Source organism: Rhinoderma darwinii, chromosome 4, assembly GCF_050947455.1.
Source record: "Rhinoderma darwinii isolate aRhiDar2 chromosome 4, aRhiDar2.hap1, whole genome shotgun sequence".
In the NCBI taxonomy this organism is placed as follows: Eukaryota; Metazoa; Chordata; class Amphibia; order Anura; family Rhinodermatidae; genus Rhinoderma; species Rhinoderma darwinii.
In genome coordinates this window covers 338,598,188-338,624,124 of record NC_134690.1, presented here as the reverse complement: position 1 = coordinate 338,624,124, position 25,937 = coordinate 338,598,188, and the positions used below count along the sequence as shown (strand labels likewise).

The 25,937-nt window shown below is 40.6% G+C and overlaps 1 protein-coding gene across 4 annotated transcripts in view; it reads right to left on the bottom strand.

The window, feature by feature from the left end:
* STXBP5 (syntaxin binding protein 5) overlaps positions 1-25,937 on the bottom strand; it is a 396,458-nt gene that overhangs the window by 261,024 nt on the left and 109,497 nt on the right. For all 4 annotated transcript variants that reach the window (XM_075862864.1, XM_075862866.1, XM_075862865.1 and 1 more), the window contains exons 3-4: positions 11,835-11,916; positions 8,187-8,287 (exon numbers count right to left, since the gene is read on the bottom strand). In XM_075862864.1, the coding sequence (XP_075718979.1) occupies positions 8,187-8,287; positions 11,835-11,916 (183 nt within the window). The remainder of the gene's footprint in view (positions 1-8,186; positions 8,288-11,834; positions 11,917-25,937) is intronic.

Sequence of the window (25,937 nt, the reverse complement as noted above, 5' to 3'; positions counted from 1 at the left end):
TCTCGAATCTTATCAACCTATTCATTGTTCTCCGCAACTAGCACTTTTATTTTTGGATCTTCAAGTAAAACCTTCAAGATTTAGGATCCAAATGTGTAAAATACTGATAATTGCCAAGATTGCTATAACAAAATATTGGAAATCTACCTCCATTCCACAGATTGCAGAAGTAATTTCCTCATTAATACCACCTTTCTATAGGAGAGAATAGTAGCATACGGATCGAATACTTTCAACTCCTTTTTGATAATATGGGACGCTTGGAGGAATAGCTCAAATTGCATATGTGTAGAACACACTTAATGTGCTTACACCACATTTTTTATTTTTCTTACTGCAACTGTTATAATCATAGTAATTAGTCCATGCCATATCTTGTAATATAAACTGAACTGTGTTGTACACATTACGTTTTGGATAGATATACCTAGATTTCTTTGTTAGTCCGACTAACCAAGCTTGTATGATTGGAACGTTAATTTTATTTCTGCATATACTGTGATATGTACACATTGGTCTTGTTCTTTATGTTTGAAATTAATAAAAAGATTGAACCATAAGATGCACTCAATTTGTAGCATAAAAGAGGAGGAAAAAAAAGAGTTTTGTCTTTTATTGTAAATTTCCTGGGTAATATTCAGACAATAGGGTATAGACACAGTACACCACAGTGCCACAATACAATGTGTGCCACAGTGCCTCAATACAATGGCAACCACAATACTCCAATACAAATGGCAGCCACAATACTCCAATACAATGGCAGCCACAATACTCCAATACAATGGCAGCCACAATACTCCAATACAATGCCAGCCACAATACTCCAATACAATGCCAGCCACAATACTCCAATACAATGGCAACCACAATACTCCAATACAAATGGCAGCCACAATACTCCAATACAATGGCAGCCACAATACTCCAATACAATGCCAGCCACAATACTCCAATACAATGCCAGCCACAATACTCCAATACAATGCCAGCCACAATACTCCAATACAATGCCAGCCACAATACTCCAATACAATGCCAGCCACAATACTCCAATACAATGCCAGCCACAATACTCCAATACAATGCCAGCCACAATACTCCAATACAATGCCAACCACAATACTCCAATACAATGCCAACCACAATACTCCAATACAATGCCAACCACAATACTCCAATACAATGCCAACCACAGAGATACAAGATATGGGCAGCTATAGTGCTCTCCTCCTCCCCTGAACTCACCAGACAGAGGTGTGGAGAGGCAGCGGTTAATGGTGTTGAATCTGCTCTTCTTGCGGCTCTGTACATAGGAGGGGGAGTGGCTAAAAGGTCCTTGCAGATTAGTACCTGTACAGATTTACTGTGCGGTGTGTAACAAACGTTTGTTATTCGCTCAGTGAACAGTCAGGTTTGACATTAATCTGTATATAAGATGTAAATGTTCAGTGTGCAGATAACCGAGAGATTTTTTTTTACCACAAACAGCACAGGACAATCTGCTGCCATAACTGTGCACTGCAAGGACCTTTGAATCATTGAGCTCAGTCTCCTGCTTCTTCATACACTAGCAGCTGCCTGTATTCGGACTATTAGACGCAGCACAAGATTACAGCTTAGTTTTTAGGACAAAATGTACGTCTAATAGTCCGAAAAATAAAGTATATTTTTTGTCAACTGTTTACTGAACAATTTCAATTATTTTATAAACAATATATACAGAACATGAAAAAGGGCTCGATTTCTGTTACAATTCACAGAAAATACAAGCCCAGTATGACATTTCAAATAAATAAAAAATAAATTATATAAAGCATTATTCAAAAAAGGAAAATGAACTTAACCCCTTCCCGCTCCTTGACGTACTATTACGTCATGGCAGCTGTATCGTTCGCGCTCCATGCCGTAATAGTACGTCACGGGAGTAACGGCCGTTTCGGCCGTCCTCCCGACACATACAGGAGCTGTGACGCTGCTGTCTTGTTCAGCAGCTGTCACAGCTCCTACAGCGGGGACCGATCGCTGTGTCCCCGCTGATTAACCCCTTAAAAGCCGCGTTCTATAGAGATCGCGGCTTTTTAGGGGTTAAGCTGCCATCGCCGGCCTGCTACGCGATAGCGGCCGGCGATGGTGACTATGGCAACCGGACACCAAACAATGGCGTCCGGCTATGCCATAGACGGAAGCCTAGTGGGTCCTGACAACGTCAGGACCCACTATGCTTGCTGTCAGTGAGTAGCTGACAGTTCTAATACACTGCACTACGCATGTAGTGCACTGTATTAGAATAGCGATCAGGGCCTCCTGCCCTCAAGTCCCCTAGTGGGACAAAGTAATAAAGTAAAAAAAAAGTTAAAAAAAGATGTGTAAAAATAAGAAAATAAAAGTTTTAAAAGTAATAAAAGTAAAAGTCCCACTTTTTCCCTTATCAGTCCTTTATTATTAATAAAAATATATAAACAAACAAATAAACTATACATAATTGGTATCGCCGCGTCCGTAACGGCCTGAACTACAAAATTATTTTGTTATTTATCCCGCACGGTGAACGCCGTAAAAAAAAATATTAATAAACCGTACCACAATCACAATTGTTTGGTCACTTCACCTCCCAAAAAATGGAATAAAAAGAGATCAAAAAGTCGCATGTACCTAAAAATGGTACTGATGGAAAATACAGTTCGTTACGCAAAAAATAAGTCCTCGCACGGCTTTATTGATTGAAAAATAAAAACGTTATGGCTCTTAGAATAAGGTAACACAAAAAGTGAATGATTGTTTACAAAACGTATTTTATTGTGCAAACGCCATAAGACATAAAAAAAACCTATAAACATCTGGTATCGCCGTAATCGTATCGCCCCGCAGAATAAAGTTAATATATCATTTATAGCGCACGGTGAACGCTGTAAAAAAAAAAAGTATACAAAAACAATAGTAGAATTGCTGTTTATTAGTCACCACGCCACCTAAAAATGGAATAAAAACTGATCAAAAAGCCGCATGCACCCCAAGAAAACTACAATGGATTCCTCAAGGGGTCTAGTTTCCAAATTGGGGTCACTTTTGGGGGGTTTCCAATGTTTTGGCACCACAAGACCTCTTCAAACCGGACATGGTGCCTAATAAAAAAGAGGGCTCAAAATCCGCTAGGTGCTCCTTTGCTTCGGAGGCCGGTGCTTCAGTCCATTACCGCACTAGGGCCACATGTGGGATATTTCTCTAAACTGCAGAATCTGGGCAATAAGTATTAATTTGTGTTTCTCTGATAAATCCTTTTGTGTTATAAAAAAAATGGTATAAAAAGAGTAAATTTCACCTCTACTTTGCTCTAAATTTCTGTGAAACACCTAAAGGGTTCATAAACTTTCTAAATGCTGTTGTGAATACTTTGAGGGGTCTAGTTTCTAAAATGGGGTGTTTGATAGGGGTTTCTAATATATGGGCCCCTCAAAGCAACTTCAGAAATGAACTGGAACCTAAAAAAATAAATAAATGAGGCAATACTTCGCTTCTTACATTATACTGATAATGAGCCGTGCCCACTCCGAGATGACCCCAGTTTTGACCGTTTGTATAAACGGAGACCCCTATTAGACCGTTCCAGTGCCCGGTTTTCCCAAGCATACACACCCGAGAAGTGTTTTTCTATTGATGAGTCCCTGGTACATTTTAAAGGGAGGGTTCAATTCCGCCAGTACCTGCCAGGTAAGAGGGCAAGGTATGGCGTGAAGATGTATAAGCTGTGCGAGAGTGCATCAGGGTATACCTACAGGTTTAGGATATATGAAGGAAAGGCCACCCCCAAACCAGACTGCATCCTGGACTACAATAGGTACATGGGAGGGATGGACTTGTCAAATCAAGTCCTGAAGCCCTACAGCGCCATGCGGTGTGGTATAAGAAGCTGGCCGGGCACATCATACAGATGGCTTTGTACAATGCGTATGTGCTACGTCGATGTGCAGGCCAGAGGGGAACTTTCCTGGAATTTCAAGATCTAATCTTTAGGGACCAGGAAGGGGGGGCACCCAGTACTTCTGGAAGCGAGGCCACACGCATCGTACCAGGGCAACACTTTCCAGGAGAAGGTCCCCAAACCGGTGGAAAGGGAAAGAGTCAAAAGAGGTGCAGAGTCTGCTATAAGAGGGGGATAAGGAAGAACACAATATACCAATGTGACACGTGTCCCGAAAAACCAGGGCTCTGTATAAAAGATTGTTTTAAAATGTATCATACATCCCTTGATTTTTAATTTACCCTGATGCACTCCGCACAGCTTACCCCCCTCATCTTTCCCTTCTGAGCCCTGCCGTATGCCCAGGCAGCTGATAACAGCCACATGTAGGGTATTGTCGTACCCAGGAGAACCCACATTACAATTTAAGGGGTGTATATCTCCGGTGGCGCATGCTGGGCACACTATATTGGACACTGAAATGGCATATACATATATAAAATTGCAAATCTCACACTGCACCATCTGCTGCGCATTATCTTTTACACAGTACCTGTGGGGTCAAAATGCTCACTACACCTCTAGATGAATGTCTTAAGGGGTGTAGTTTTTAAAATGGGGTCACTTCTCGGGGGTTTCAACTGTACTGGTACCTCAGGGGCTTCTGCACACATGACTTAGCACCAGAAAAGCTCCAGTAGGCCAAATGGTGGTCCTTTCCTTCTGAGCCCTCCCATGGGCCCAAAGGGCAGTTTATCACCACAAGTGGGGTATTGCCGCACTAAGGACAAATTGGGCAACAAAATGGGGTATGTTGTTCCTTGTGAAAATAAGAAATTTTGATCAAAAATGACATCTTATTGGAAAAAATATCATTTTTTTCATTTCACAGCCCAATTCAAATAGGTGCTGTGAAAAACCTGTGCGGTCAAAATGATAACAAAAACCATAAATGAATTCCTTGAGGGGTGTAGTTTCCAAAATGGGGTCACTTCTGGTGGGTTTCCATTGCTTTGATACCTCTGGGGCTCTGCAAATGCGACATGGCACCCGAAAACCAATCCAGCAAAATCTGGACTCCAACAAACACATAGCGCTCCTTTCCTTCTGAGCCCTCCCATGGGCCCAAACGGCAGTTTATCACCACAAATGGGGTATTGCCGCACTAAGGACAAATTGGGCAACAAAATGGGGTATGTTGTTCCCTGTGAAAATAAGAAAATTTGATCAAAAATGACATTTTATTGGAAAAAATATCATTTTTTTCATTTCACAGCCCAATTCAAATAGGTGCTGTGAAAAAACTGTGCGGTCAAAATGATAACAAAAACCATAAATGAATTCCTTGAGGGGTGTAATTTCCAAAATGGGGTCACTTCTGGTGGGTTTTCATTGTTTTGATACCTCAACGCCTCTTCAAACCTGGCATGCTGCCTAAAATATATTCTAATAAAAAAGAGGCCTCAAAATGCACTAGGTGCTTCTTTGCTTCTAGGGCTTGTGTTTTAGTCCACGAGCGCACTAGAGACACATGTGGGACATTTCTAAAAACTGCAGAATCTGGACAATACATATTTAGTAGTGTTTCTCTGGTAAAACCTTCTCTGTTACTAAAAAAAATTGAATAAAATTGAAATTCAGCAGAAAAAATGAAATTTGCTAATTTCATTTCCACTTTGCTTTAATTCCTGTGAAATGCCTGAAGGGTTAAAAAACTTTCTATATGCTGTTTTGAATACTTTGAGGGGTCTAGTTTTTAAAATGGGGTGTTTTATGGGGGTTTCTAATACATAGGCCCCTCAAATCCACTTCAGAACTGAACTGGCACCTTCAAAAAAAGGCTTTTGAAATTTTCTTAAGAATATGAGAAATTGCTGTTTATGTTCTAAACCTTGTAACGTCCAAGAAAAATAAAATAATGTTCAAAAAACGATGCCAATCTAAAGTAGACATATGGGAAATGTGAACTAGTAACTATTTTGGGTGGTATAACCGTCTGTTTTTCAAGCAGATGCATTTAAATTCTGAAAAATGCTATTTTTTGTAAATTTTCTCTAAATTTTGCAATTTTTCACAAATAAAGACTGAATATATCGACCAAATTTTACCACGAACATGAAGCCCAAAGTGTCACGAGAAAACAATCTCAGAATCGCTTGGATAGGTTTAAGCATTCCGACGTTATTACCACATAAAGTGAAATATGTCAGATTTGAAAAATGGGCTCTGAGCCTTAAGGCCCAAACTAGGCTGCGTCCTTAAGGGGTTAAGGAGCAGAAAAATGCGAAATAGAGCACAAAGGTAAAGAAAGCCAGTGGTTAAAGGTCTCCACAGGGGAGATCTGCGGCAGAGTCTAGGAATCCATCCGGGAGGAAATTATAAACCTACCCACATAAAGAAATATCAGAAATGTGCTCTTCGAAACAAAAGGAAAAAATGAATACACAAAACCAAAAACTAGTCCCGTTACCTCCAAAACTTCAAAACACCCATCGTCATGTAATATGTTTGAGAAGAAGTTGAATCACTCATTCACAATTAAGATTCCAATAAGTCAGCCTTCTCAGTCTTCCGATATTAAATCATCCGTTAGCCATATCGGCAGAGTACCCACTAAATTTTGCTACAGATACAAAGTAGTAGTCTGAAAAGCAGTGTAATTTTCCCCGATATGCTTAGGTCTATCTTCACTGTTCTCTTGTACATGCCACTCAATGAGCATGGTGTGTAGAATAGAGGCAGCGGTAACACTGCTGACTCAATTATTCCCGGTGATCATGTGACCGGGATGCTGTTAGTGGAAGACTGCTGCTGGCTCTAACTAGACCCAGCACAGCCCTAAGGGTATGTTCACACGGCCAAATTTCAGACGTATACGAGGCGTATTATGCCTCGTTTTACGTCTGAAAATACGGCTCCAATACGTCGGAAAACATCTGCCCATTCATTTGAATGGGTTTGCCGACGTACTGTGCAGACGACCTGTTATTTACGCGTCATCGTTTGACAGCTGTCAAACGACGACTCGTAAAAATACAGCCCGTCAAAAGAAGTGCAGGACACTTCTTTCAGACGTTTTTGGAGCTGTTTTCTCATAGACTCCAATGAAAACAGCTCTAAAAACGGACGTAGAAAACGCAGCGAAAAACGCAGCGAAAAATGCGAGTTGGTAAAAAAACGTCTGAAAAGCAGGGTCTGTTTTCCCTTGAAAACAGCTCTGGATTTTCAGACGTTTTGGTTGACTACGTGTGAACATACCCTAACAGTGACAATAGTCACTATAACAGGGCTGATTTCCCCTGTAACTGGGGTTGCATAGTAGAAAAACATGGTGTAATAGAGAAAAAAAACAATCCCCAATGTTCTTTTCTGACCATGGAGTAACAAGCCATAATAATAAAAAATAAAAGTAAAATAAAAGTAACAAATAAGACATAAAATACCGACCCAAGTATAGCTCCCCACGCCAATTATTGTCGTAACAGCCCTGACCCATTTACCCTAAAATAGACATGTAATATCAAAATTTACGGATCTACGGTAGACAATGACCATCACAAATAAAAGGTTTATTTTAGGGTAAAACCAAATTACCAGAAAAGTTAAGCTGAAATCTTTTTTTTTACTCTTAAAACTATAAGCCAAAATATTCTAAAATAGCAAAAAGTATGTGTATAAAAATGATGAAAAAAGTCCTGTATCATTCATTAAAAAAACATCTCAAAAATCACGACGCTAGCCCAACAAATAAAAAAAGTTAGAGCAGTTTAAAAATGGCTAAACGGTGCCTGGTGCTCAAAACAGTCTGTTCCCAAAACGGTTAGTCACCGGGATCCAGATCTTCTTACTGGTCTTCCCTGGAATCCCCACCTGTAAATTGTACGTTGTCCGTTTGTATTTATTATAAAATGTTACCTAAATATTTTATTAGGTACAGTATAGCACCACAGAATATAATCACTACATAAACAAACATCAATTATTGTTGAAAAGAGTACTTGTGCCAATTTGGCAAGTGTGATTTTTACATTTAGAAGTATTGTCTACCTGCTGCAGTTAGTCCTGAATCTGAAGCACCATTTCAAAGAACTCTGTTGTGTTTAATATTATAGCTGCGCAACAAGTGACAATCGAATAAAATTAATGCTAGTCATGCTCCATGATAAAAGGTGCCAATCACGAAACCAATGGCCAATTGTAACATGAGCCAACTGTATTTTCTTACCGTTCTTTGCTGAATTTCAGGGAATGCAATATGGCAGGTCTCTTCTGTCGCAGATTCCAAAGATGTAAAGTGTCATCCGTCAAGGCACTCACAAGCGCTCCCTTTAAAAAATTACACACAATTAATCAAACAGTAGATAGAACATATAAAACAGAGAAAATATATTTAAGATTGTGTTTCCATTTTTGTGGTACCCTGAGAAAATCCACAAGTACAGTAAATCTGCATTCAATAAAATCATGATTTTAGCTTAACAAAACAATCTTCATTGCTCTACTTTTTAGACCAATAAAGCACTAAAAAATATTTTGCTTAAAAAACATGAAATTTACTAAAATCACCTCGTCAACACCTGCATCCCAGAACTCAAGCAAAATCGGTCTGCCCAGAATCACTAGAGCCCGTTGCACCCACAAGATGAATGATATTCTGAGAATAGAAGATCTCACTGCATTGCTGTGGGATAATCATTCCTCGTGGGCTCATGGATGCTTTTCCAGATCTCAGATGAATACGGTGACCCCCCCCCCCCACCCGAGCAGGGATCAGTAAGTAGGCTTTGACATCTTCTGTCGGGCTCTGCCACTTGCAGTCCTTGTTTCTCCCTTATCCTCCTCTTTTTTATAACCTGTTCTCTTATGTGGGTTGTATTCATTTGTCTTTCATTGTTTTTTGTGGCCCTGGTTCTATCCATAGATGTCATTCCTCAATTCCTAACAACTGTAACGGGCTTGCACCGTACGGACGCCTCTCACATTTAGGAGGTAGGGCTGGACAATCAAATTAATTTGTCCTTTCAATGCACCACATTTCCGATTCTTTGCTAAATCGGAACATCAATTTACACCCCACGCCCACGGCAGAGGGTTCCCATCCGCTGCCGCTACTGCTACCACTTGGCTCCCAAGGGTAAGAAGCAACAGTGGGTGTGCAGTAATACCGACTGGTTCCTAGATTTAGACCGTTAACAGAAAAGCTGGGACCGATGGGCTGTAGCATTATATGTCACACACAGCCGCTCATTAGCGGTGATGTAGAATGCTACTGTCCAGCGGTCTGAGTGCCTGTGCTCTGTGTACTGTGTAAACATAAGAACAGTCAGATTAAAGGAAAATAGATAAAGAATATTACTTTAATAAGTGCCGCTGGATATAAATTATTTAAAAAAAAAAAAAAAAAGATAAAAATGTCATCATTTATTTTCAACCGTACTATGTATTTGCCAGCGCTGGCCTGGCAGCTGCCAATTTTAAAAAAAATAAAATAAAAATTCCTCAGGTACTCCCCCCCCCACCCCCATTAGTAAACAGAGTTGGGCTTGTTATATATCTGTGTCAGTATAAATGTGTGTGTACTTCATGCAAACGTATAGTGTGTACATAGTTCTGATATTTGACTGTATGTAATGAGTCTGCGCATCTAAGTAGCGAGTGTTCACGTGTGCGTGTTTGTAGGTAGTGAATGTGTTGAGTTTGTAAGAATGGATGCCTGTAAAAATAGTGAACATGCGTGCTTACTTATGTTTATGTTGTATTTAATGACAAATTGTGTGTTTGCTTGACTGTATGTGGTGAGTATACGTGCATGTAGTAGTAAGAATGTGTATGTGTCGGTACAAAGTGCCCCTTTGAGTGCATTCTTCAATAAAGAAATTTGTGTAAAAGAAAGATATATGAAAAGAATATATCCTCTTTATATAGGAATGGGCCTCATTCATAAGGGAATTGCATTCCATAATATATATGTATGGACAGTATAGATTATCGAATAGCTGTGCATGCAATTCCATTTTGTAAAACAATTGTCTCTAGGTATTTTTTTGTTTAGAAAAGAAAATAGAGATTTAAAATAAAGAATCTTTTAGTTTGAAAAAAAGTTGAGATTTTATTTCCCTACTTGGAAGGTCGCCCCCCCCAGGATTACAGTTATGATGAAAAAGAAAAGAAAAACGCACCAAACCGCATTGTGCAAACCTGGCCTTATAGTTTATAATTATAGATTTTACATAATATACATTAATGAACAGAATAGAATACATTTATGCAGAATAAAAATGTAGCACTCTTTCTAAATATCCATACATTGAATGGCCACTTTATTAGAGTCACCTGCCCTTTCACGATTGGAGCTTCCCTGTATGGAAATTATACATGAGACCACGGAGTGCAGCATAAAATCAAGATTTCCGTGAATACGTTTCAGTGTGAGTTCCCATTAGAATGGGAGAACCGAGCGATCTCTTTGAACGAGGCAGGGTCAGCAGTGCGAGATTAGCCGGTGCCAAAATTTAAAAAAATGTCAACCCTGTGGGGTTTTCTCATGCAACGGTGTAGAGAGTATACTGCGGTATAATCAAGAAAAAGCATCCAGTGACTGGGGATCCAGTAAACGTCAGTAACTCGTCGATGAAAGGGGTCAGAGGAGGATGACAAGAATTGTTATGACGAACAGGCGGTGCACTGCCAAGCAAATTGCAGCCGAATACAACGCTGGTGCTACAACCAACGTGCCCGAACGCACAACTCGTCGATCCTTAGCGCAGATTAAGCAGAACAGCCAATGAGTTAGAGTGCCATTGAAATCTAAATAAAACAGTAAGAAAATATTTCAGTGTGCAAAAGAGCGCAAAAATTGTATCATTGAGCAGTGGAATAACATCGCCTGGTCAAATAAATCAAGACTTCTGTTGTCTTATGCTGATCAGAAGGTCAGGGTTTGGCACAAGTAGCATGAATCAACCAACCCTTCATGTCAGGAGTTCAGGCAGGTGGAGGTGAAGTAAAGGCACAGGGAATGTCTTCTTGGGACACCCTGGGTGCTCGGTTGCCTGTGGGTGGACGTTTGAACAGTGGAGCTTACCTAAGCATTGTGGTTGACCAAGTCCATTTGTTCATGAAAGCTGTTTAATCCTATGGCAGAAAAATACTTTAGCGGCAACTGCGAGAAGCATCCTGACTGCATGGGCAAATATTCCTGCAGAGCAATCTCAAAGCTTAGTTGTATCTATGTCACGACGAATTGCTGCTTTTCTGAAGGCCAAAGGAGATCCAATGTGCTACTAGATGGGCGTCTCTAATAAAGTGGCCATTCAGTGTGTATATATAGATATATCAATATATACATATCTATATATACACATATCTATACACACACACACACACACACACACACACACACACACACTGTATATAGGCAAAAAAGAGCAGCAGCACTCAACAGGAAAATAAGTGTCAGGGTGCCCAGCAAGTAGTCCCGATCCTTGGACTAAATAGAGTATTCAAAAGAAGATCTTGCAGCACTCCAGTAGACGGCAATTTTTTTTAGCACTGTCTGATGTTGACTGAATAAAACGACATTTTTTACCATCCATTGGAGTGCTGCAAGATCTTCTTTTGAGAATATATATATATATATATATATATATATATATATATATATATATACACACACACACATACACACACATACATACAAACACACACACACACACACATATACAAACACACACTCACACACACACACACTATTATTCCAGTACACAAGTACCTGTAAAAAACTAGACAGAGAGAGCTAACAAAAGAAAAGGTGGTAGAGAAGAGACATAGGTGCCAGTGATGTCAGAGGAGAGATTAAAGTGATTCCACTAACCTCATTAATCAGGAACTGAAGCTGGATTACTGAAGAACCACTGTCATGCTGGCAATAGCACTCAACTCCAGGCCGACCAAACCTGACATTAATTATGTTAAGGAAGAATCGCTTAAGAAAAAAAAGAGAATGTAAATGCCACAAAGTTGCAGGTTTTCCTTTCATCCAAGTGGAGGTTTATTGCCTATTGTCTCTAAATAACAAATTCAAAATGTAAAAATGAAACTCTAGTAAACCTCGAGCAGGAGATTGCAAATGGAAATTCAGACCTAAAAAGGGAAAGCCAAAGCCTAAAATGCATTTACATCTGCCCACAGCTCCTTATAGCGTTAAACTGTTTCAATGAGGGAGGGAAGATATTCTCAATTAAAACGTTAACGCAAGGAACGAGAGATCAAAGCAATTGTTTCAGCATGTATACGTCTCCCGTATATTACAGAACACCAGGCTACCTCTGAAGAAAGGCCGCCATCCATGTGATTTTACAATCCAAGAACTAGGACAGGCAGGTGATTGATTTATTTAATCATTGTACTGTACAGTCACTTGACACATTACACCTGCATATTCCAAGCAATGTAAACACTGCCTCCGACACATTACAAGAATACACCCTGAAAAGGTCATGTGCAGTGTTTGGGAAGGTAACTTCTATCTGGGGCCATCTTGTGGTGAACTCCGCGTGTGCTGGATATTTACTGTACAGTTAGGGAGATTAAAGTAGCTTAAAACGCGGATGCCTTTGTACAATAGTATTCCAACTTGTATCATTTAGCGGACGACTCCACTATCCTTCAACCTGATAATACGGATACATATGGATTCATGGATTCCTGGTCTCTCACCTCTGTGACCCTTACGCAACTTAATTCGCTTAATGCTGCCATTAAAATAGAAGAGATTAACAGAGCAGCTAAATCAGCCAAAAGAAATAAAGTCTCCAGGCCCTGGGGGCATGGTCACCCGCGGCCCACCGCATTTACTATAATTTAAGACAAACTGGCATAAATTATAGCGGAAATCTTTGTCAGCTCCTGGCAACTACCATGCTGCCATTTTTTCACTGAGGCTCGGTTGACACCTGTGCTTTGTTTTACAGTTCTGGAACAGAAAAATAAAAAAACTGAAGTGCTGGAGTCATTGCATCACAGACACCAATCGATGCCCGACGGAAACCATCAACTTTAATGAATTCTGTCGTGTTTTCAGGAGGGTTCCCAGCGCTTCACTGGAAGAAAAAGTGCAACACAGCCTTAGTGGTGCAATACGGTTTTACAGACTGTGCCTTATTCTGTATGTTTTTGCTTCTCAAAATTAACAAATTGTGATAAATTGCACACACTATGTTTCAAATTCATTAAAACATTATGTTTCAAGGCAGGTTAAAAGAAGAAGATTAAAAAACACACAGACTGAGAACGTAAGTGACAATAGCGCTACACGCCTATAATTCCTGCGGGGAAGGAAAATTAAGCAATATCATGTAGAAGGAACGATCTGCTTCACCTGCCTGCCCCATAGCATCCATGAGTAGGGCAGTGGAAGGCTAATGTGTGTGATTTCTGGGTTACAATTTGTGCCTTACAGGTATAAATTATATATTGTTTTGCATCTAGTCAATTGTTTATATCGAAATAGGGGTAAAATTAACAATATGACAAATAAGCCTGTTCATCTTATTCTTTGTGTCGACCCCGATGATGCTGCACTCTGTCAAACTAGACTATTCCCACACGCATGGATGACATACCTAGAGGTGGCACATGCTGATTCTGTCTCTTTAGGATGTGGTGTGGAACTATAAGAATCCTTAGAAAATATGTGCAGTACCACAACCATTCAATATATCTACTCAATTGTAATTATGCATAACCAACTTGCTACATTTTTGTAACATACCAACCGTTTTAAATGGTTGTATCTGTGAGCTAAATCCATGCCCCTCAATGTCCAGAGAATGTGTTCAAGCGTTCCATGCCAAGATGGCCAAACATACGTGACCAACATACCCTCCAACAGAAGGATTCTTGTTTATATGCACCCGTCCATAAGGGTTGCTCAGAACATGAATTACACACAGAGATTCAGGTATCTACCCCCAACCAGACAACATGGAAAAAAACGAATATATTGTGTTAACAAAAAACATCACACAGACAAAAAAAAAAAAAGCAGCCGTCTTAGATAAGCGTTAATGGACTACATTTTTGCAGCGCATAAATGTAGACACTCTTAACACGGTGTTATTTGCATCTAGTCTACAACAGAAACAATGTACCAGTCTCATAATTAGGGATGTGATTACCCTTCAAGTCAGAAGCCAAAGCTGTAATGGAAATGTGGGTATTTACAAAACTTATTTCTGTTGCAAGCTGCATACAAGAGATTAAACTGGTTTCCATGGTAACTTATTGCTTTCCTTACTGCTGGGAAGGTAGGATGTCACTTGTGCTTTAAGGGAAGGGAGTAAATTCCATTTATTCAAACAATTTGTTTTTCCCCAGTCGTAATAAAGTGGGTGACCCAGGATACAAGCTGTGTCTGTGATGACAAATCTTATTCTAGTCTATGCCAGGGTATGCTCCACTGGCTAGAGGACTACTTCAAGGTCAGGATGCTGTGGCAGCAAGTGCTACTTTAGTTTAGAAAAATAACAGCATAAGAATAGCCCCATTACATTTAACACTTTCAGGTCCCCTGGACTCTCAGCAGCAGCAGCTATATTTCCAGGAAACAGACACACGTTTTTAAAATGTTACCATTACAAAAGGAAAAAAACAAACAAAAAAGGACTAAAGGAGAATGTCTTCTGTACCATAAAATGCAATATATCAGTCACCAGGCATCTGTGCTGAAAAGAAAAACGGAGTCATAGAGAATAAGATGTAAAGCAAAAACTTCACGAACGGCAGTAGTTGTTAATATTACTTTTCCAAATGCACACGCACCTATAAACCAGGCACTTTAGTGGACGTATCACTGAGTAAAGTTGACTTAGGTTATTAAGACTGTTGCAGACTCCGATGGTTTCCTCAAATGTATAGACGGATGCTATAGTTGAAGCTATTACTACATTTATAACAGTACATAGCCTATAATTTCTACCACATGATATCTTTACTGTACAACAGGCAAAGTATGCGCCCAGCCCTGCAGCCCGCATCCAGAATTTATACATAGATTTATTCACAAGGGAAGAGAAGAAAACCTGGACCGCACATCCACTTGCTATACTTTATCTGTTGAGGCTCAGCAAAAATTAAAAAATTTACCAACATGAGGTTCTTCGTTTACATTTTGATCAACCTGTATAAGCCCACTTGCCACTTTACGCCAACCTCTTTTAAGCGGGTCCCTACTCTACCAAGTGCAGACCATATGTATTCATAAGGGGAGCGAACCAAACCTGGACTGCACATCCACTTTGAAATACTTTATCTATTGCAGCTCAGCAAAATGTAAAAATGTATGAACATGAGGTTCTTTTTACATTTGGATCAAACGGTATAAGCCCACTTGACAATCCATTTCATACATTTTTAGATTTTGCTGAGCCACAATAAATCAAGTATAGCAAAGTGGACGCTTGGTCCAGATTTTCTTCTCTCCACTTGTGTTTATGTATATTTAGCTTGGACATATTTGACGGTCAGGGGGAATTTATGATTTTCATTAAAATAAATAGTTCTTAAGATTCTTTGTTAGAGGTCTTCAATCCACCAGTACATTTTGGCTAATAAGTGGCTGAAGGGTGCAGCACTAGAAAAGTTTTGTACTAGTCGTTGCCATTTTAAAAACATCAAACGAGCCTTGGGACTTGAGGGAGATTTTTTGGATTCGGAAGTGGAGCGTGCAATTGGGGACTCTCCCTATATTTTTGTCTGGGATCTGATGGCTTTAACAATAGATTTTATAAGACATTTAAGGATCAACTTGCTCCATTTTTGACAAAAGTTTTTAATTCTGTGTCTTCCTCTTGTCCCTTTGCCCCTCAGTCTCTTGAGGCTCACATTACCCTTCTACCAAAACCGGGTAAGGATCCAACGACATGCGCAAACTTTAATCCCATTTAGTTGATTAATGTGGATTTGAAACCCTTTGCGAAATTGATTGCATCTAGCCTCTCTCTGTTATTGCCTGACTTGGTCATGGATGATCAGGTGGGTTTTGTACGTGGTAGAGAAGCTCGGGATAATACGAACAAGACCCTTCTTTTAACATCATATTGCCAGACAGGCAAGATACCGATGTGTTTACTTTCTGTTGATGCCGAAAAGGCTTTAGATAGGGTGCACTAGGTGTTTCTCCGTAGTGTGTTGACTCAGGTTGAACTTGGCTCTAACATGGTGGATAAGATTATGGCACTATATCACAGGCCTACAGCTCGAGTTCGAGTTAATGGTCTTTTGTTTGCCTCTAATGGTACGAGAGAGGGGTGTCCACTCTCGCCTCTGTTATATGTTTTGGTCATTGAGCACCTGGCTGTGGCACTGCGGAATAACCCTAGCACTAATGGCATTTGTGTTGGTGTACGGCATCACAAGTTAGCACTCTATGCTGATGATCTTCTCGTGTACATCACGGATCCTATGATTTCCTTGCCAACTTTGACTGGGGAGTTTGAGCGATTTGGTCATTTGAGTAACTTTAAAGTAAATTACTCTAAATCGGAGGCGTTGAATATATCTCTAGATGCTCCTCTTGCTGCTCATCTCGCTCGGGTTTTCCCGTTTAAGTGGCAGTCCACGTCTTTAAAATATTTGGGGATACATACACTACCGTTCAAAAGTTTAGGGTCACTTAGAAATTTCCTTATTTTTGAAAGAAAAGCACAGTTTTTTTTTTAATGAAGATAACATTAAATTAATCAGAAATACACTCTATACATTGTTAATGTGCTAAATGACTATTCTAGCTGCAAACGTCTGGTTTTTAATGCGATATCTACATAGGTGTATAGAGGCCCATTTCCAGCAACCATCACTCCAGTGTTCTAATGCTACATTGTGTTTGCTAGCTGTGTTAGAAGGCTAATGGATGAAAACACTTGAAAACCCTTGTGCAATTGTTAGCACCGCTGTAAACAGTTTTGCTGTTTAGAGGAGCTATAAAACTGACCTTCCTTTGAGCTAGTTGAGAATCTGGAGCATTGCATTTGTGGGTTCAATTAAACTCTCAAAATGGCTAGAAAAAGAGAGCTTTCATGTGAAACTCGACAGTCTATTCTTGTTCTTAGAAATGAAGGCTATTCCATGCGAGAAATTTCCAAGAAACTGAAGATTTCCTAAAACGGTGTGTACTACTCCCTTCAGAGGACAGCACACACAGGCTCTAACCAGAGTAGAAAGAGAAGTGGGAGGCCCCGCTGCACAACTGAGCAACAAGACAAGTACATTAGAGTCTCTAGTTTGAGAAATAGACGCCTCACAGGCCCTCAACTGGCAGCTTCATTAAATAGTACCCGCAAAACGCCAGTGTCAACGTCTACAGTGAAGAGGCAACTCCGGGATGCTGGCCTTCAGGGCAGAGTGGCAAAGAAAAAGCCATATCTGAGACTGGCTAATAAAAGGAAAAGATTAATATGTGCAAAAGCACACAGATATTGGACAGAGGAAGATTGGAAAAAAGTGTTATGGACAGACGAATCAAAGTTTGAGGTGTTTGGATCACACAGAAGAACATTTGTGAGACGCAGAACAACTGAAAAGATGCTGGAAGAGTGCCTGACGCCATCTGTCAAGCATGGTGGAGGCAATGTGATGGTCTGGGGTTGCTTTGGTGCTGGTAAAGTGGGAGATTTATACAAGGTAAAAGGGATTTTGAATAAGGAAGGCTATCACTCCATTTTGAAACGCCATGCCATACCCTGTGGACAGCGCTTGATTGGAGCCAATTTCATCCTACAACAGGACAATGACCCAAAGCATACCTCCAAATTATGCAAGAACTATTTAGGGAAGAAGGAGGCAGCTGGTATTCTATCTGTAATGGAGTGGCCATCGCAGTCACCAGATCTCAACCCCATAGAGCTGTTGTGGGAGCAGCTTGACCGTATGGTACGCAAGAAGTGCCCATCAAGCCAATCCAACTTGTGGGAGGGCCTTCTGGAAGCATGGGGTGAAATTTCTCCCGATTACCTCAGCAAATTAACAGTTAGAATGCCAAAGGTCTGCAATGCTGTAATTGCTGCAAATGGAGCATTCTTTGACGAAAGCAAAGTTTGAAGGAGAAAATTATTATTTCAAATAAAAATCATTATTTCTAACCTTGTCAATGTCTTGACTATATTTTCTAGTCATTTTGCAACTCATTTGATAAATATAAGTGTGAGTTTTCATGTAAAACACAAAATTGTCTGGGTGACCCCAAACATTTAAACGGTAGTGTATGCCCACACATTTGTCAGAACGATTTACCCTGAATTACACCCCTGTCCTACAGCGTACCTTGCGAGAGTTGGAGGCGTATGGGAGTGGGCGCATATCGTGTTTTGGGCGTATTAACGCTGTTAAAATGGATATATTACCCAAATTGTTGTACATATTTCAGACTGTCCCTATTGTGGTACCTGCTGTCTTCTTCAGGACAGGTGATAAATGATCGTAATTAGAAAGCCCCTTTAGCTCTCTAAACAATGGAATCTATTTCAACAGTACAACAATCTCTCTACCAGATCTACATCTGTCATTTTATTTTTTTTCTTCTATAATCTGAAATGAAAGGAACATCACACAAACAGCACATACACACGAATTAGAAATGCAATACTTTCGGGGTAAACTAGATCACTGTTAGGGCCTGTTCACACAGAGTATTTTGACAAGCTTTTTGGAGCGGAAACCGCTGCGCAAAACTCGTCAAAAACCGGCCGAAAATGCCTCCCATTGATTTCAATGGGAGGCAGGGGCGGTTTTCTCCCGCGAGCGGTAAAACCGCCTCGGGGGAGAAAGAAGGGTCATGCCCTATCTTCGCGCGTTTAAGCCTCTGACCTCCCATTGACATCAATGGGAGGCAGAGAAAGCGTATTTTGCAGAGTTTTTTTGCCTGTAGCACTCGATGGCCGCGGGGGAAAGACGCAGCGAAAATCGCGACAAATGACGTGCAGGAAGGACAAAATCTGCCTCAAAATCCCAAACGGAATTTTGAGGCAGAATTCTCCTCCTGAAAAAAACTCCTTAGTAGCCTCTTAACACTAGCAGCAAGTCCTTAAACTACGGATTGGCTGACTGATCCCATCACCATTTTTTTAAAAGAAAAACATAGCACAGCAGACTGCTATTCTGGCCATCCAAGAGCGATGGAAACCTGATGCAATGGACCTGAACATCAGGGTGAACATAGCCTAAGGCCGAGTTTTTTTTTGTTTTTTTTACAGCTTTGAAAGGCAGAAAAAAATCTGCATTAGGCTATGTTCACACAGAGTTTTTTGCAGGCAGAATTTCTGCCTCAAATTTCCATTTGGAAGTTTGAGGCAGATTTTCCTCTCCCTGCACGCCGATTTTTCGCCCGCGGCCATGGAGCGTCGCGGGCATAAAACGCCACAAAATACGCTTTCTCTGCCTCCCATTGATGTCAATGGGAGGTCAGAGACGTAACCACGCAAAGATAGGGCATGTCCCTTCTTTCTCCCGCGTGACAGTTTTACCGCTCGCGGGAAAAACAAGCCGCCGCCTCCCATTGAATTCAATGGGAGCCATTATCGGGCCGTTTTTGAGGAGTTCTGCGCTGCGGTTTCCGCGTAAAAAAACTTGTAAAAAAACTCTGTGTGAACATAGCCTTAAAATTCCTGCAGGAAATTAGAGGCAGATTTATTTTTGTACGCTTATTTTCCCTCATTGCCCCTCCACCATTGAATCTAATGCAAGATCCACATGCAAATACCATTGCAAAAAAAAATAAATGCTCAAAACGAGAGTCGTGGGGGTTTTCTGCCTCTCATTGATTTAGAAAAGCTCCCGCAATTTCAAAAACCTAAAGCCGCCCTGGAGAAAAAATAATAATTCTTATACCTCCCATTAAAAACAATGTAGGAGGGGGAGGCGGGGGGTCGATTTTTGAAGTTTTTTTTCCGCTGATTCAGTCACGGTTTCCACGTCAAAATCAGCGACAAAAAAACCCAGCGTGAACAATTCACTTTGAACATCATTTTCTTCAAGTTTGTAAAAACATTGCATTACGGATCACAAAATTCTGCAGGCTTCAGAGCTAAAATCTTCCAGCATTCAGTACCGGCTCAATGTCTGCACAGGGTTCTTGTACAATAATCTGTACAATAAAGTTGTGTTCAAGTGTGTACATAGACTTTTGGTATAGTTGTATGCCAATTCTAAAAGGGCTGGTTTGGTTCTGGATCCCAGGGAGGATTTGCAAAGAACATACCTCACTCTGGAATGATTTATGTAATGGTTCTTTTCTCCAGGGCTGGTACTAAAGGAGCATTGACCACTCGCCATCAGGCTCTTTCGCAAATTCTAGCCGAGCGCTAGGGGTCACTATGAACTGCTTCACAGGGGTCTTTTTTTTTTTTACAAAAAATAAAGGCTTGTAATAAGGTCTCTTTAATGTACCGCAGGCAGAATGCAGTATTACGTGCAACTAAAAATCGATTGCGCTAAACGGTGAAGGCCAGAAAAGACCAATTCACAACACTGTGTAACAAGTAATAATTGTGTGTGTGCCTGGAAACAAGCAGGAATATACATATGTATCAGTGTTTTGAGTTTTTTTTTTCAAATTTTCGAAGTATAATATTAAATTTATCAGTCCAGTCAAATTCAATTAACCTGGCACCAGCTGGTAAGGAAAACCGGATAATCCGGTAAGCAACAAATACGGTTTTCATAAAGTTCACTGACATTATCTCTCAGAAGCAACTGCCCAACCATTTTTTGGCTTGCAAAGGTCTCTCATCGAAAATGCTAAATGAGAGAAGTCTGAGAGACGAAAATTCACTTGTATACGGCAGGGTAGGAACCCAAAACTATTTAAAAACAAATTATATTAAAAGACACTTGATGACCACCAAAATGTTGGTGTTCATGCTAATTTTGATAATTCGATTAATCCCAGAAATTATAATGTCTAGCATGTATAAAAAAAAAACATTATAAAGATTATAGTAAATGCACCAGTTGCTGTGTGCCCATAGACTATAAACATACTGGTGGTCCACACCTATTTCGGCAAGGACATTCCTGCAGAGTTTTCCCCTCTACGCCTATCCCACTCCATCAGAGTAACATATCACTTATTACACAATATCAAAGCCCTATAGTTTGTGAGAAAAACAAGACCAAATAAATATAGGTTGGCAGAGGAATAGAACAACAATTTGCTATTAAATTGGCACATTGCTAAAACTAGAAAATATGCCTGGTCCGGATATGGGGTAAAGTTTCTGATCAGGAAGTGGTTAAAAAATAATAATTTGTGATTAAAGTCCGACAACAAAGAATATAAATGGACAGATTAAAAAAAAGATGGTTTTATAAGGATTTTGCAATATTGGAGATTTATTGGTATATCATACATTGGACAATAAAATAATTTGAGCCATCTTTGGAATATTATACTGAAAGGTTTAAATGGAAATGGCCAAGATGCTCTCAAAAAATTAAAATGTTCCATATGGTATAGAAATGCCGCTTATTAAAGAATTTTGAGAAGGGATAAGAAGCATTAAATTCACAAATAAAAATATTGTGGCTGAAGACCTACAGTTACTTATATTTCACTATAACTTACTGGGAGGAGTAGATTGCAAGGGCATTGGGAAATAGTGAAAAAAAATAAAATAAAACTTCAATACCGTTTTGATACCGCACATACTCAAACGGTTTGATACGGTTAATTCGGTACCGAGCTGTGCGGCTACACAGCTTAGCATAGTAACACATTAATGTATAAGAACAGGGCTGCAGCTGTGTAATACAGCCATTGACCCACTCCTGAGTCCTGACAAGTGCGTGCCGTCAGCATGATGTGATGCGACCAGCGCTGCACTAAATGAGCGCCGGCACTGAAGACCGAACACGGCGGGCGCACTGCAAAACACCCCCATGTTCTGTCTTCAGTGCTACCAGTCATTAGTGCAGCGCTGGTCGCATCACATCATGCTGACCGCGTGTGCACTTGTTGTCAGGAGCGAGGCAATGGCTGTGTTACACAGCCGCAGTCCTGCTCTAACAGTAGCGATCAGAGAAACCTCTCATCTCCGCCGCTATTCCCTTGAACGCTGTGATCAAAGCTGACCGCAGCATTCAAGGGGAAAATGAGAAGGGTGAATGCCCCATGGATCGCCTCACAGGGAATCCCTGTGACGCGATTGAGGGACATACCATATATAGGCAGACAGCCCAGGGTCCATTGTAGGACCCCGGGGCCGTCTTACCTAAGTATGCCGTAACAAGATTAAATATGGTATGTCCTAACAACTGCCTGTGTACTATAGGTACACAGGCTAATGTACTGGTATATAGATAAATGCCAGTACATTAAAGTTTAAAAATAAAAAAGTAGAAACAAAAGTAAAGTTAAATTTAAAAAAAATACACATACACATTTTTTACAATAAACATTAAAATAAGTCTCAATACATAAAATATACACATATTAGTTATTGGCCCGGCCGTAATAACCTGCACAGCAAATTTTTTGCTGCATTTATGGTGTACGCTATAAATAATAAAAACTTTTCACTTATTAACGGAAGGCACGAGGTCCATGTGCCTCACTTAATAGTAATTAACCCCATAATGTACCTTACACATTAACCAAATGTCAATTATGACACATGATGGGGTTAATTACGATTAATGTGAGGCACATTCAAAATTCATCACACCTCGTGCCTCACATCAGAAAATGGAAGAACTTTTTTTTATTTTTTTATTACTGTTGGCAAAGTATAGTTTTGGTATAGAAAATCGCAATACTACACAAAGTATCAGTATCGAAGTCCAAATTCTAGTATCGTGACAACCCTAGTTGACAGCATGTTGGGTAACCTGTAAATATGTTCGTAATTCATAACTTGAATGGTTTTTGTACTGGTCTACGCAGCCAATAGGAGTGGGTGGAGAGAGTGGAGGAAAAGACTGTTTATAGATAGAGTGCTGTGAAAAAGTATTTGCCAATTTCTTCTATTTTTGCATATTTGTCACACTTTAATGTTTCAAATCATCAAACTACTTTAAAATTCGATAGATAACCCAAGTAAACACTAAATGATATTTGTTTTTAACCCTTTCATGACCAAGGGTCATTGATGCCCGTGTCCAGGTCAAATTTTCAATTTTTGATATGCACTTATTTAAACTATAATATCTTTGGAAGTGCTTTGAATATCACAACTATTTTTACTTTGTTTTTTTTTTACAAGACTTATGAGGCTTTAGTTTTCTAGATTCGTTTAATTAATTCAGCGTTTTTAATTTTTATTATGAGCAGACAAATCACAAAAAAAACAACACACTTGTAATTTTCTATATCTACGTTATCTATCTATTTTGTAGAGCTCTGTAACAAATTAGTCCTCTTCTCTCTCCACTCCCCCCTCACAGTGATCCAGGATGACGAAGAGGGCTATATACACACCACCGTGAAAAAAATGGCAGTCAACAATGAATCAACAGTCAGTTTTTCATGGCTGTTTTGCATCAGTAGTGTCTCAAAATTTGAATCCATTTCCCGGCTGTCTGACTGTTTTTAACCGCCATTTGCCATCCGTTTTTCATGGACGTTAAAAAAAAATTACAAATGCATGAATTTTATTAGTTAGGGTTTTTTGTCCCAACCCCCTGAAAACACCACAGTGCCCATGTAGATAGTGACGCAATACCACTGTTGATAGTGCTACATTGCCCACATATAGTGCCCACTGTAAATAGTTCCACAGTGCATACATAGTGCCACAGTTCTCCCTGTAGATAATGCTCACATAGTGCCACACAGTGCACCAGCGTCTCCTCTAGATGGTGCCAATGTAATGCCACAGTACCCATGTAGTCAGTGCCACACCCCCTGTATATAGCGCCATCCACCCAGTAGATCGCAACATCCCCGCTGCAGATAGCACCCCCCCCCTGTAAATGGCCCCCCTTTCCTGTAAATAGCACCACTGTAGCTCCCTGTAGGAGCGGAATCCCTCTGGCCAATAGATTCCGCTCCTACAGGAAGCCCCTGATATGTCTGTCCGTATATGGACAGTGTCGTCTGGGGTTAACTCTAAAAGCTCCAGGAGTAGCCTCTGACGTCACTGTCCATATATGGATAGTGACACCAGGGGCTTCTCCAGTAGCGGAATCCCCGACACAGAGCGATCGGACACCGGGGATTCCGCTCCTAGAGAGATCCGATGACATCATTGTCCATAAATGGATAGTGACACCAGGGACTTCTCCAGTAGCAGAATCCCTGGTCAAAGTGTCGGCCAGGGATTCCGCTCCTAGAGGGAGCCATTAACGTCACTGTCCAAATGGACAGCGACGTCAGGGGCTCTCTCTAGAAGCGGAATCCCCGGCCAGTGCGATCTGACACCAGGGATTCCGCTCCTAGACTCCGTTCAGATGGCGCTATCTACAGTGGGGATGGAGAGTCGGCGAGGGCTCCCTCTAGGAGGGGAATCCTCGGCCAGAGCGCTGGCCGAGGATTTCGATGCTGGAGGGAGCTTAGGTGGCGCTATCTACAGAGGGTTTTGCGCTGCCTACAGGGGGTTGTGGGTGGCACCAATTACATTGGGGGGCATATCCTCTGGCTCTCAAAACCCCACCCCACATGAGTGCAGCACTGCACTCATTAAACCCCTTCCAGGCTGTCAACGTTTATACACGTGCTAACTGCACGGGGCATCGGCTGTTAGAACGTGTGTATATATAGCTGGATGGCAATCGTGAAGGGGTTATTGAGGATTTCATTTATTGAAGAAAAATGCTGTTCAGACCTACCTGCCCCCACGTGAAAAATGAATTGTCCCTTAGCTACTAGACCATTTAACCAAATTCAATTGACAATTGGGTACAATTTCACTAGACACGCAGGCAGGATTACTGGCAGACCTGTTGAATCTAAACATCACTTATATAGAAGCTGTCTGGTAATGTGAAGCAGGCTTGGAGGTCTCAAAATGCAGCACTAGGCCACCTTCTAAAGAGATTCAAATACAGTCTAAGCGCAGTTGGGTTTGAAGCAGGACAATGATCGGAAGCACACAAACAATTCCATCTCAGAAGGGCTCAAAAGAAGCAAAATTAAGGATTTGAAGTGGCCGAGTCAAAGTCTTGCCTCCAATCCTATTGATATGCTGTGGCAAGACCTTAAGTGGGCAGTTCATGCCCGACAACCCTCCAATGTAGCCGAATTAGAACAATTCTGCATAGAAGAGGGGGGCAAAATTCCTCCACAGCGATGTAAGAGCCTCTAGTTATTGTAAATGTTTGATTACAGTTGTTACTGCCTAGGAGGGGGGGGCAGTTACTTTTTCACATGGGTGATATAGGTTTTGATTAAATCTATCCTCCATAAATGGAATAATCATTTAAAAGCTACATTTTGTGTTTACGTGTTGTCTTTATCTTATAGTAAAATTAGTTTGATGATCTAAAACATTTAAATGTGACAAATTTAAAAAAAAAAAAAAACAGAAATCGAGTGAGGGGCAAATACATATATAGTGCTGTAAAAAAAAGTAAGTAATTTTAAATGTCCTAGATAGATATTGGACTACTTTTATTTCTCTTTTTAATTCTGTATAATTGAAAATGTATAGAAAATAAGAAAAAATAAAACAAAAATTGTCACCATCAGTTAGGCGGGATTCACACGACCGGGTCGTTCCCGAGCCCGAGTGTCGGCCGGTAAAATCGGCCATTTTGCCCGGCCGGTTTGCATAAAGTTATGCATCCGTGCCGGGCCGGGCAGATCCGGACTGTGACATCAGCGGCAGCTCCTGAAGGGGAATCCCCATGTGTTCGGGGATTCCGCTTCAGGAGTTTCCCCTGATGTCACTGCCCAGATATGGACAGAGACATCAAGCGCTCTGTCCCCGAAAACACGGGGATTCCGCTCCTTCAAGGAGCTAAAGTGCGGCTAGCACATAGCAGAGCG